This window comes from Diospyros lotus, chromosome 14 (assembly GCF_014633365.1).
Source record: "Diospyros lotus cultivar Yz01 chromosome 14, ASM1463336v1, whole genome shotgun sequence".
Classification (NCBI taxonomy): Eukaryota; Viridiplantae; Streptophyta; class Magnoliopsida; order Ericales; family Ebenaceae; genus Diospyros; species Diospyros lotus.
In genome coordinates, this window is record NC_068351.1 from 29320508 (window position 1) to 29334511 (window position 14004).

Below are 14004 nucleotides of genomic sequence, written 5' to 3' on the forward strand. Positions count from 1 at the left end.
GAGTAGCCTAAGGAATTAGAGGTTAGAGGGAAAGGTAAGCAAGGTTTATTGCTGAGAAGGTCTCTCTATGAGTTAAGTAATTCCTAAGCCAAAATATTATAAGAATTGGAGTCTCTTATGATGGTCCAAGGGGTTAAAATTGAGTGCATAGGAGTAGCTGTGTCAATTTCAATGGTATGCCTAGGAAGAGTAAGGCAGCTTCATTCATAGTTATCCAATGGGAATCTCAAGGTGTAGCTGAGGTGGTAATTCAGTGTTTGAGATTGTTGGAAGGAGGAGAAGCTGGAAAGATAAGGCATAGAGGTTGGAATAAGAATAGGATAGCTTATGGCAGCCTAGGTTACCCTAGTCTTAAGCATATCTTGGTAGACTGATAGGTAGAGATGAGCAGTCCTGTTTGTTTGAAGCAAACATTAAAGAAAGTCGGTGGTAAATCCTAAAGGCCGGTTTTTGGGAGCTGGGAGGAAGTCTAGTAAAGTTAAGGCCAATCCGGGTAAGGTTCACTGTGTTGTGATGCTGTATAAATGTTTAGACATTTTGGATTAATGAGTAACATCATGTATGGATTTGGTTTATGATCGAGTGTGCCTAGCTGGAAATTATGCATTTAGGGTGTATATGTTGCATTTTTGTATGCAGCAGGAACCCTAAAATATAGTCTAGGTAGGAGGAGTTGAAACAGCCAATGGGCAGTCCATTTGGCTTAGTATTTAGTCCCACCATGGAGTATATCAATCATATTGATGTTAGGAATGTATTCATTAGGAAGACCCTTGAGGAGGTAGATAATTCTAATGAGAGTTGCAGGTTTAGTTAAGTGCAGCTGAAAGTATTGTCCTAGGTGATCCATTGGTGAAATTTACAGCATTGTTTTTTATCTTCTTAATGTTTGTTGATTGATTTGATGATCAGGTTATCATGCGGGAAACCAAAGGAAGAGCAAGCCAAAAGTTTTTGATGGATGAAGATGGAAAGTATCACACTCAAGACAATGGTGGAGAATTGTTAAGAATTGTTGTCTAGAGTTAGTGATAGGTTAAATATGCAGTCTTGTATGCGGTTCTGATTAGTTGATAGGCTGGGGGCTTTTTTGTAATAATTAGTTATTAATGAAGGGCAAAACCGGTAATATCATGTCCAGCCCTAAGAAATATCACCCTATTCTCTATAAATAGGGCAGGGGGGGCTGAGGGAAAGAGAACCGCATGTTCTCTTCTGATTTCACAAGAGCTTTGAGAGTGAGAAAGCTGTGAGTTATAGTTTTGTACTCTTTTGGGAGGCTTGTATCGTGAGAGAGAGAAGAGATAAGTCTTGTACTGTTTTCATCAATAAAGAAGGCTGTGCTCGGTGGTGGTTTGAAGGCTGGATGTAGTGCCAATTCAATTGGCATGAACCAAGATAAATTTTGTTTTCTTATATGGTTTGAATATTTTCTTTCTTGTTTTGTTCTTTTATAGACTGTTGTGTTAGTTGTGTGTTGCCGGTGAGTTAGGAGTGTTTGGAGGGTTGTTTGATCGGTTTCTTGGAGGGTTTAAAGGCTGCCAGTGCTCCCAATTTATAACACGTTCTGAGTTATTCTCAATTTTTGAATCCTTTTGTGCTGAAATCAAAACGCAATTTCATACCTCTGTCCAAGTATTGCGCAGTGACAATGCCCCTGAATATTTTTCTATTCCCTTTATTACCTTTATGTCTTCTCAGGGGATCTTGCATCAGTTGTCTTGTGCATATACACCACAGCAGAATAGGGTTGTTGAGCGTAAAAACAGACATTTGATTGAAATTGCTCGTACTCTTATTCTACATCATCATGTCCCCTTTCGCTTTTGGACTGAAGCTGTCCTTGCTACTTGCTATCTCATTAACATGATGCCCTCATCGGTTCTTCAGCACCAGATTCCTCACTTTTTCTTGTTTCCTGATCAACCATTATATATTCTTCCTCCACGTGTCTTTGGTTGCACCTGTTTTGTCCATAATCTATCTCCCAGTCAAGATAAATTGTTTGCTCGATCCATCAAGTGCATTTTTCTTGGTTACTCTCGCCTTTAGAAGGCTTATCGGTGTTATTCTCTTGACACCCGCCGCTATTTTCTTTCGGCAGATGTTACCTTCTTTGAGTCGTCTCTTTTCTACTCTTCGCCTCATTCCGAGTGTCAACCCATTTCTGAGGCCATCCCTCTTCCCGCGAGTCCTCCTGCTCCTATTCTCCCTGTTCCTTCTTCTACCCCATTGCAGGTTTATCATCAGCGTCATCAGCCTTGGTCTCCTCCCGGTGAAGATGTTGTTCCTGCGCCTTCTCCCGCATCTCCTACTACTTCAGCGACTCCTGCTGCCTCACATCCTACTCTAGTTTCTCCACCTGCCGCGGTCTTGCCTTCTGAGGATATGCTTCCTATTGCCCTTCAGAAAGGTACTCGTTCTTCTCGCAATCCTCACCCCATTTATAATTTTCTTAGCTATCACCGTCTCTCGTCTCCTTTTTGTGCTTTTGTGTCTTCTTCATCCTCTGTTTCAGTACCTAAGACTGTTAGTAAGGCACTTTCTGATCCGAGGTGGCGACAAGCAATGGTGGATGAGATGACTGCTTTGCATTCCAATGGTACTTGGGATTTGGTTCCTTTACCCCCAGGGAAATCTCTTGTCAGCTATCGGTGGATCTATACTATCAAGGTGGGTCCTGATGGGCAGGTTGATCGCCTCAAGGCTCGTTTGGTTGCCAAAGGGTATACTCAGGTTTATGACCTTGACTATGGTGACACTTTTTCCCCTGTTGCTAAGATGTCCTCTGTGCGTTTGTTTCTCTCTATAGCAGCTATGCGCCACTGGCCGTTGTATCAACTGGACATTAAGAATGCCTTCTTACATGGTGAGCTTTAGGAGGAGATTTATATGGAGCAACCTCCTGGGTTTGTTGCTCAGGGGGAGTCTGGGCAGGTTTGTAAACTCCATCGCTCACTATATGGGTTGAAGTAGTCTCCTCGAGCCTGGTTTGGTCATTTCAGTGCTGTCATTCAAGACTTTGGTATGACTCGTAGTGAGTCTGATCATTCGGTTTTTTATAAACACACATCACGAGGGGGGTGTATATACTTGGTTGTCTATGTGGATGATATTGTTATTACCTGTGATGATCAGGATGGTATTATTCAGTTGAAGAAACATCTTTTCCATCATTTTCAGACTAAGGACTTGGGGTTACTTAAATACTTTCTTGGCATAGAAGATGCTCAGTCCAGTTCTGGTATTGTTATCTCTCAACGGAAGTATGTGTTAGACATTCTGGAAGAAACTGAGATGCTTGATTGTAAACCTATAGATTCTCCTATAGACCCTAATGTAAAGCTCTTACCAGGACAGGGGGAGCCTCTTGCTAATCCTGGAAGATACCACATGCTAGTCGGAAAACTTAATTATCTCACTATCACTCACCCAGATATTTCTTTCTCAGTCAGTGTTGTCAGTCAGTTTTTACAGTCTCCTTGTGATAGCCACTGGGATGCGGTAGTCCGGATTCTCAGGTATATTAAGGGAGCTCCAGGTAGAGGACTATTGTATGAGGACAGAAGTCATACTCAAGTAGTCGGATATTCTGATGCTGATTGGGCAGGTTCTCCTTTTGATAAACGGTCTACTTCAGGATATTGTGTTCTGATTGGAGGAAACCTAGTATCTTGGAAAAGTAAGAAGCAGGAGGTCGTTGCTAGGTCGAGTGCTGAAGCAGAATATCGTGCTATGGCCTTGGCAACATGTGAATTTATCTGGTTAAAACAATTGCTTCAGGAGCTCAAGTTTGGGGAGATATCACAAATGAGATTAATTTGCGACAATCAAGCTGTATTACATATTGCTTCCAATCTAGTTTTTCATGAGAGGACCAAACATATCGAGATAGATTGTCACTTCATCCGAGAGAAGATTTTATCTGGCTGTATTACCACAGATTTTGTCAATTCCAATGATCAGGAGTCCTCGAATTGAGTATATTTGTAGCAAGCTTGGCGCATATGATATATATGCTCCAGCTTGAGGGGGAGTGTTGAGTTATATGGTTATAGTCTAGGGTTAATCCTATGATAGAGCCCATGGCCCATTGTATTTGTATATATATATATAGGTATATAGTCTATGAATTTAATTAAGTGGTTTTATACATATTAAAAATTAGGGTTTACTTCCTAAGCTTCACAAATATAAATGCAAGAATTTCAAATGAATAAATTTGAACGGTGAGTATTACAAATTACAAATTTCAAATGACATCATTTAAAGTCACCTATCTATATTCCAAATATATAGTATCTTAAGAACATTGAAGGTCCAAAGACAATTGCAATTGCAAACATGAGAAGAGAAATTTAAACATGTGGCAGAAGATAAATTTAGACCTAAAGTTAATTCATATTCCAAAGAAAAAATAATGTGGCAGAAAAAATAAGCAATTGCAAACATGTGGCAGAAGAGAAATTTTTATGTTTAAGCAATTCACAGCACTTTCGCAACTCTATGGAACAACAAAAACAATAATACAAAATATATAGTATCTTAAGAACAATGTGTCACAACCCCAAGGATAGATTAGTAATATGTATTATATGTATTTCTCTTTTAGTTGTACTCTTATGTTGTAGTTGTTAGTACCTTCATTTGTAAAGCCTATAAATAGGCTAGTGTAGTTAGCGTATGTTTTGAATGATAATGGAATCTTAGGTTTCCCTCTCAACAATTCTCTCTCAATTTCCTCTTTGATTTCTCTATTCGTCTCTTTCAATTCTCTATTTTCTCTCTCGATTTCCTCTGTTCTCCCTCAATACTGTCTATTATCCCTCTCTTTCTGTTTTAATCTCCCTCCATTTCTGGCTCTATCTTCCCAATTTCCTTCCAATTTCTTATTCAAACCCTAGAATCCTAACAATTTGGTATCAGAGCCAACAGTTCTTGGCTATGATTTTGACTATTACTGGTTGTGATTCCGACGGTTCTTAGCTGTTGAGACTGTGATTCCAACAATTTTCGATTGCAGATTCCAGTAGCGGATCCATGAATGAGCCAGGCGATCTCAACAATGATCCAGAGTTCTTGTACGAATTTTTTAAAGGCAAAGCAGGTCCAGCGATTCCGATTTTGATTCCGACAAACTCTTAGCAGTTAGATTTGAATTTTGAAGGCACAATCAAATGGCTACATCTCCGTTGTTGCTTTTTGAGTTATGCAAATCAGGATTGGCAAACAGCTCTAGTGACAGAATTCCAATGAATTTGGAAGCTAAGAGTAGGTGACCCTAAGAAGCCACAACAGGGAAGTATCAATCCAGGCAATTTCTGATCAATTCTTGGCAGCATCAAAAATCGATCATATTCTCAGAATGATTGCAGCAGAGCAAGTTGATTCGCGAAGCTGAATTCCTAGGACTATCTTCTAAGACAAATCCAATCAACTCTGATTCCTAGAGGTTGTTATCGATCCTCTGTTGGCTATCCAATTGTGAATTAGGCGATTCAGGAAGGCGAATTGCTGGAGGCTAATACAGGAGTGAATTTTCAAGAATTGAAACTGTAGAGATGACCGAAGAACTTCATGACAGTGTACCGTCATAGGGAAAAACAATCACTGAAGGCTCCAAAAACAGTCAAGGAAGGAATTTAACCTCAATTGAAAGTTGGACGATTTTTTTATTATATTTTCACAAAAAATTCATGTTAGTACTCTGGTTGAATGTTTTTCTAAGGAATATTCTGCTTCCTTAAATCAGATTGGAGATGAGAGTTGCAACGAAAAGTTCGATAAATTAAAACAAGACGGATCGATTACGGGTTATCAGGTCAGGTTTGAGGAATTGAGATCACCAATGCTCAATTCCCACCCGACCTTGAATGAATCTTATTTTGTATCGAACTTCATCCGTGATCTAAAAGATGAGTTAACTCCACGTGAAAATGATGCGACATGCCACGGTAAAACAAGCGACTAAGAAGACTAGGCTGCAAGAATTGGCGCCGGAAGCCATTTATAAAAAGCATAATCTGCAGCCTAAAAGCTATTTTAAGAGTGGCCCGCAAGTTTGTGACTGTCCACATGCAATTAAAGAAGTTTTGATGGAACAATCCGGACAAGAACAATCTTATATTGGCTCTAAGGAAACTGATCCTAAAGCTGAAGAGCACGGACAGGCATTCAACGAGGACTGGAACCAAAGGAAGAAGCTAGAGGTTGAGGAAAGGCATTCTTTAGCTGGAACTGGAAGGGATGGTTTTAAGGAAGAAGGTCCTAAGGATATTGTTCCTTTGCCTTTGGTTCCGGCTAAGGAGTCCATGGCTTGGGTTAAAATAGGTATCAAATAGTTCCTGGTGCTGGTTTTGGGAGAGAAGGAACAATCTAAGCGGACTGAACAGAGGAACTGCCACAAGGTTTGGAAGATGATGGAAGAGGAGATTGTGGCCAGACTGCTTATTGTTACAACTCACTGGCATAGTTCTTGTATGAAGACCTCTGAGGAATAAATTTTACATTTGCAGGAAAAGCATAAGAGAAGCTTAAAAGTGAAAAGGAAGAGGCCTAGAATGAGAAAAAAAAAGAAAGAAGAATAAATTAGATAGAGAAAGCTGGGATTGGATGAAAAGCAGTGGCCAATCATTGTACATTATTAGGGACAAGAACTCTTTAAGGAGGGAGAAATTGTCACAACCCCAAGGATCCCCAAGGATAGATTAGTAATATGTATTATATGTGTTTCTCTTTTAGTTGTACTCTTATGTTGTAACTGTTAGTACCTTCATTTGTAAAGTCTATAAATAGGCTAATGTATTTAGAGAATGTATCTTTCGCTCTCAACAATTCTCTCTCAATTTTCTCTCTGATTTCTCTATTCGTCTCTTTAATTCTCTGTTTTCTCTCTCGGTTTCCTCTATTCTCCCTCAATACTGTCTGTTATCCCTCTCTTTTTGTTCTAATCTCCCTCCATTACTGGCTCTAGCTTCCCAATTTCCTTCCAATTTCCTATTCAAACCCTAGGCAAACCCTAGGATCCTAACATAATGAAGGTCTAAAGACAGATCTTATTCTCCATACTAAATGAGTGAAAAGGACAATATGTAGCTGATCAAATTTCAGTAGCGGTGAATTTATAATTTTATTATATAATGAAAGCTGAGAGAAAATAAGTTAACCTCATCAATCAATCTCCACAAAACAATGCTTCATAAAAAACATCTTCAGAGGATATTCTTACAACACTGATTCCTGGCATCTAAAAACAGCAGTGCATTATCACTTCCTTGCATATGGACTCCCTGATACTCACCTAGACTACTCCCTATTCAAATTAGATCAGGAAGCAGCTATCTGACACATGGATTTAACAGGTAAGCACATCAACAATGAAACACATATATAGGGACTGTACATTTATCGTTAGGGAAAAAGTAGCAAGGAGAATTAGAAATCCAAGTTTTAAGGACACTTCTCCAACAGAAAATGTATCCCTGCAGACCTGGGTCCCCAAAAGTTACATTCACAGGAATTAATTAAGTACCTGGCTGTGATAAGGGATGAATCGCCAGCAGCTATGTGGCCTGCACTAGAGATATCCCACTGCCCTGGCCATGAATCCTTGCAGTCAGCACGTTGTTGGAGAAGCAGTTCATGTGTACTCTCAGAATAAATCCACACATGGACAGCTCGATGGTAATCTCCATCTCTGTGCACATCTCCTCTATACAGATACAAAAGTTTGAATTGCATAGAAAACATCAGCATAAATTGTAAAACCAATCAATGATAGTTTTCTAACATAATTTCCATACTTCTAGTTTCCCTTTTTTGGTTGAGTGAGGATTCTCCCTTTTCTTTTGATTTGCTTTTTGTCATTTTTGGATTAGATTCCTTGCAACTAATACTACAGGTATTCAGGTTTTCCAGTATCTCCTGTATAAGCTCCCCTTTTGATGCTTTATTAATACAGTGTTCATTAAAAGGCATCACCAATGCACAAGGCTCACTACTTTGCAACTTGCAAAGGTCATGGGAAGGCTGTTTTTGCATGAAGCCTTACTCTTGCTTTTTGCAAATAGGATCTTTCCACAACTCAAAACCAATGGCCTTCTAGTCACAAAGAAATAACCTTACCATTGTTACCAAGGTTTGCCCCTAATTAATAGTGTTTATTAACCTAAAAAAAGTATGAAGAGACTAAACCAGATGCCATGGTTATAGAAAAAGGAAAACAAAAACAAGAAGCATCAATTTGAGAGGGTTTTCTTTCTCTCTTTTTCTTTTCATGGGAGACAACCACAACTTACTATTCCCCTGCCAGAAGTGAACTGAGCATGGCCTAATAGGATAGTTTTATTTTTTTTAGGTTGACTAATAACCATTATCAGAAACAGAGGGTGAACAAACAATTAACTGCAAAGTGAAAAGAAAAGCAAATGGATAAGAGCACCAAAATAGAATCCACTACTAGTTCTAAGCAACAAAATTATGCCTTGCTGCCTCTTCTAATGGAGAGTGGATTTTAACTTCAGGACACCTGAGAATTAGTTATGGATTGCACAATACCACCAAAAGGAGAATCCACTACTAGCATAGTTGTCAACAGCACAAGGCGAATTGAGGAGTGCTTGGTCCAGAGGCGCAAGGCTCAGGCACGTCTCATAGACTTAAGGCACACACCTCATAAATTTGAGGCATGCATACATTCATTCAAAACATGTATAAAATACTTATATCCACCACTTTCAATTTGAAACTATAAAGTGGCAAATGCAAAATCATGAAATCATAAATGAAAAATAACTAACACTATAGTAATAGCTAAATGTTATCAAAATTAATAAAAATTTAGGTTGCGTTCTCTTTGTTATTTTCAGGACTTTTTTAGTTTTCAGTTTTCTAAAACAATGAAAATGCGTTTACTTTGTCATTTTTAAAAATGCATTTTCGAAAATAAGAAAAAAATTTGTAAAGGAAACCCAAAACAACAAAATATTGTTTTGGTTGTTTTCAACCAAAACAATCTCTAAGTCCAAAACATGGAAAACACAATCTATTTTTCATGTTTTGGCTCTAAAAAAGAAAAGGGAAAAAAAGAAAAGAAGGAAAAAGAAAAAAAAAATTATTCTTAAATTTCAAAAAAAAATTATATATTTATTAAAATTTAAAAAATATAGTATATTTATATTATAATTAAAAATATAAGATAACATATAGTAAATTATTAAGTATATTACACATATTATGTATAATAATATTTAATATAAATTATCACTCAAATGTCATCAATTTATTAATCAAAATTATTATTTTATTTTAATAGTAAAATTTTATTAAAAATAGTTAATTTTATCATTTAGTAATCAAATTCATTGAATAAAATATCATAAAATAATTTTTTTCAAAATTCTAAAGTAAACGCATTTTCTAATTTTCTGTTTTAAGAAACAGTTTTTAAAAATGACAAAAAGAATACATTTTTAGTTTTCTGAAAACAGACTATCAAAATAGAAAACTAAAAATAAATTTAAAACTCAAAACTGAAAATTGAAAACGCAAAGAGAACGCAGCCTTAGTTTTATAATAGCATAAAACATGTTGGAATAATGGAAATGGAAGACTTACTTGGTTAATGAGCTCACCATTGAATAAAGAAGATTATGTTTCCTAATGTAGATATGGAATATACAGTTAGTTTTTTTTTTTTTTTTTGTAATAATTAGTTAGTTTCCTAATTGTATGAGTTTCCTACATAGCTAGTTCCCTTAGAAGATAGATCGATAGTTTTCTTATAAAGGTGTCCAGATTCAACTTAAATATGATTGTAAATCTATGCTATGAATATACAAGAATTCCGAGAATTCCTACAAGGTATCAAAGCCATCTTTCTAGGGCATTTTTCTCCGGCCTTCATTACCTTTCTCATTTCTAGCCTTCTTTGTCTCTCCAGCCTTCATTATCGATCTCTGGCCTTCATTGCCACCAACACGTACTTCCTACTTTGCCTTCATCGCAACCCTTATTAATCATTCTCCCTTCTTTGTCACAATATGTCAATCGTTTCTCAGGATTCTATCTCAACTACTATGAGTGAACTGTCGGCCTCACCTACGACTATCACCACAGTAGCAACTGGAAGAGATTTCCAGAGAATAAATCCTCTATACCGGCTTGATGGAACTAACTACCTACAATGGAGTCAGGTAGTTTGCACTTTTTTCAAAGGAAGTGGGAAGACAGGACATCTTATCAATCCCAACCCAAAAGAAAATGATCCTGGATTCAAGGCATGGGATGAAGAAGATTCAATGATTATGTCCTAGTTATGGAATCCCATGAAACCAAAGATCAATAAAAATCAGATGTTTCTTACCATTGCAAAGGAAATATGGAAAAATCTGCAGCAAACTTACTCCAAGAAGAAAGATGCACTATTGATCTATGAGCTAAAGAATCAAGTAAGTTCTACCAAACAAGAGGGAACGTCTGTCACCAAGTATTACAACTAGATGATTGGATTTTGGCAAGAAATAGATCACTACTATGATCTGAAACTGGAATGCAGCCATGACATTCAAGTGGTTCAAGAATTACTCAAAAATGACCGAGTATTTGAATTTCTTGCAAGATTGAATTCTAAGTATGATCATATCAGAGTTCAAATCCTTAGTAAGGTTCTTATACCAACTCTTCGTGAATGTTTCTTAATTGTTTGAGCTGAAGAGAGCCGATGAGGTGTTATGTTGGAACCTCGTATACAAGAGGTTGTAGCAATGATCTCTCGTAGACCTAGAGAAGAAGGAAATAAAGGAAACAATAATTTGCGTCCAGCTGAATCAAGGAAACAGTTTAGCAGAGATGGATTGTGGTGCACCTACTGCAACAAACCTCACCACACTCATGAAAACTGTTTTAAACTATACGGTAAGGCCCAAGTTTTGGTACGGTAAACAGCCAAGCTAATGGGGCCAGGAAAAATAGTCACTAATTGACACTGCACAGCCAGACAAGGAGGAATCTACAAAATTCAACAAAGAAGACATAGGAAGATTGAGACATCCTCTTGAATCCCTAAATAAATATGTGGGTTCTTATTCTCTTGCCAAAAGTGGTATGTGTCTTATAAGTGATTCTTTTAAAGCATCACATACTAAAACGAGTAAATGGGTTGTACATTCAAGGGCAACTGATCATATGATTCATGATATATCTTTCTTTGATTCATATAAACCAACCCTAGGAAACCAAAAAATTACTGTAGTTGATGGTTGTCCCACTAACATCGCTGGACAAGGAACTCTTCATCTTACTCCTTCCATATCTCTTACAAATGTCCTTCAAATCCCCAACCTTTCAACTAATCTTATCTTTGTCTAAAAAATTACTAAAGAACTCCATTGTAAAATAACAATTTTTGACTCTCATTGTGTGTTTCAGGATCAAGTCTCGAGGAAGATGATTGGATTTGTTAGAGAGTGTGATAAGTTGTACTACCTTGAGGATCTTGGCAATGGTTAAACAAAGGGAAACCAGCCTCCTTTCTCTCAATCCCTATTAACCACATCTAATAAACAAATGATCTGGACACATCACCTTCGTCTCGGTCATCCACCTTTTTCTCTCTTAAAACATATGTTTCCATTGTTGTTTAAAGATGTGTGCTTGCCTCTAAGAACACTATGGATGGTCATTGAAAGAAAGGTCATGTGCCCCCACGAGCATGGGGTTCTTTGGCATGTCAACCTCACTTGTCAGAGTTTCCCAATGCATGACAACTCTGATGATCATCTGGTTAACCTCGCATGCTTGATGCCTCACCTCTCACAGATCTACAAGAATTTGATTTCATCTAAAGTATAAGAATTGGAAAAGATAGAAAATTGAAGCTAGAGCCCTCGGGTGAGTTAAAAAATAAAAGAGTTACCTAAAGGCTGAAGCTAGCCCTTGATGAAGTCAACTAAATTGTTTCTTCAAAGCTTTGATTGACAAAAGGCAACTCTTGTTCTCCAAAATGTTTTTTGTTTGAAGGTTGATGAGGGTTTCTCTATTTTGGTCAACTAGAGAAGCTAGTTGTTCTTATGTTTTAATGACTACATCATGAGGGGCATATAACTTGTATCCAGAATGCGCATGAATAATGTGCCTTGTGCTTGCACACTCATGCCTTTAGGTGAGGGCCTAAGGAGGAAGGCTTCTCTTTAGCAGAGGTGCACAAAGCGCAGTTAGGAGCTCCTTTGACAACTGTCAACTAGGTCTAGGCAACCAAATTATGCATCGATGCTCTTCTGTATTTTATATTCAGGACACATAGGAAATAGCTGTGGAGTGCATCATGCAGCTAGGACTTGCACAGCCATAGTTGTAACTCTGTAGGAGTAACAAAAACACCACTCCTTGTAAAAATAAGAAGAATCCTTGTATCATTACCCAGGGATTGGTGATGGATCAAAAACTTGGAGGTTGAAATACAAACTATAATTATAGAAAGTTGAAATCTCCTTCTTGTCTCATCAACCAGGGATCCCATGGATCAAAAAACTTGTAGCACACCATGCTAATTGTAATTATAGAAAGTTGGAAATCTCCTTAATGGTTTCCAGTTCTATTCACCTTTCTTGAATAGCTCCAGGCAGACAAGTGGAAAGCCCTAGTTTCCGCAGGTAGTAAAGAGACATCCGAACTAACAAGAGAATCAATATAAATCATAGCTACCTCAACATCTATTACCAAATGCTGCTGATTCTCCATCCTAGAGCTGTTCCTGATCTTCTAACATCAGCTTTGTAAGGTTTAACTTTAAATGATTCTTCTTACATAAGTACTAATTAAACAAATTAAACCTACATGAGATTAGAAGCCAATACAAGACAACAAAACAATCATACATTCATCCATGGAAAATGCAAACAACTAGAAAACATAATTAAATTTTCTTTCTTTTTCCCGGCAGCCAAACGAGCATAAACACTGAAACTCAAAAAACCCTCAGAGAACTGGCAAAGGCGTCACTTCAGTGCTGTCAAAAACAGAAATCACGGACTATCAAGACATAAACCCATAATGTCATTTCGATTGCCCGGAAATTTAAGTCGACAGCTTTGCTTTAACCTGGAATTAGTGAGCCCTTTTCTTTGCGTATTCTCGACAACCAAGCAAAAGTACAGGAACGAATAGAGAGCGATCGAGGAAGGGCTTGCCTGGGTTTGGAGATGCCAGTTTTCTGACCAGTCTGGGTGAGAACATCGAGTCGCTCCTCTTCCATTGGGTGCTCGATCTCTGGTTTGACCATAGCTCCGCTTCTCCCTCTCTCGCTAAACCCAATTCAACAATGGCATCACATTCAAACAATACACATGTGACTGAATGACTACTAGTTAGATGCATGCGTGACATAAATGACAAATCTTTTGAGAAGCATGCGATAATCAAATAATACCCAAGTGATGGATGACTACTAATTAGATGCAAATCTTATTGAGAAGCATGTGATAATCAAGGAATACCCAAGTGACTGGATGACTACTAATTAGATGCAAATCTTATTGAGAAGCATGTGATAATCAAGCAATACCCAAGCGACTGGATGACTACTAATTAGATGCAGACTTGTTGAGAAGCATGTGATAATCAAACAATACCCAAGTGACTGGATGACTACTACTAAGATGCTTACGTCACTTAAGTAACAAATCTTTGGAGAAGCTTCACTCTTTAACAATTTTTGTTAATCGTCTTTTGATTTAAAAAGTTAAGATGTGAGATGGAATGTTAATTTTATTTTTTATATTATTATTTTACTTTCAATAATTAGTTTTAGTATGTAATGATTATGTTTGATTTATACATAACAAAGTCCATATAAATAAATACAAGAAAATTGACTTTGAATAACTGAGAATGGGAAAAATTTTTTGAAATAATTTATTTCTAGATTGTTCTTGATCATAGGAGGAGATATTAATAATTTAAATATATTAGTGTTAGTCATATATGCTCTAATATTAGATTTAAATG

General features: G+C 37.3%; 1 protein-coding gene across 2 annotated transcripts in view; it reads right to left on the reverse strand.

The window, feature by feature from the left end:
• LOC127789868 (nudix hydrolase 3) overlaps window positions 1–13588 on the reverse strand; it is a 105423-nt gene extending 91835 nt beyond the window's left edge. Inside the window, exons 1-2 of one of the 2 annotated variants that reach the window (XM_052318919.1) lie at window positions 13188–13588; window positions 7532–7711 (exon numbers count right to left, since the gene is read on the reverse strand). In XM_052318919.1, the coding sequence (XP_052174879.1) occupies window positions 7532–7711; window positions 13188–13279 (272 nt within the window). In that variant the 5' untranslated portion in view covers window positions 13280–13588. The remainder of the gene's footprint in view (window positions 1–7531; window positions 7712–13187) is intronic. The other variant, XM_052318920.1, reaches the window with a different exon arrangement.
• Window positions 13589–14004: the final 416 nt, after the last annotated feature.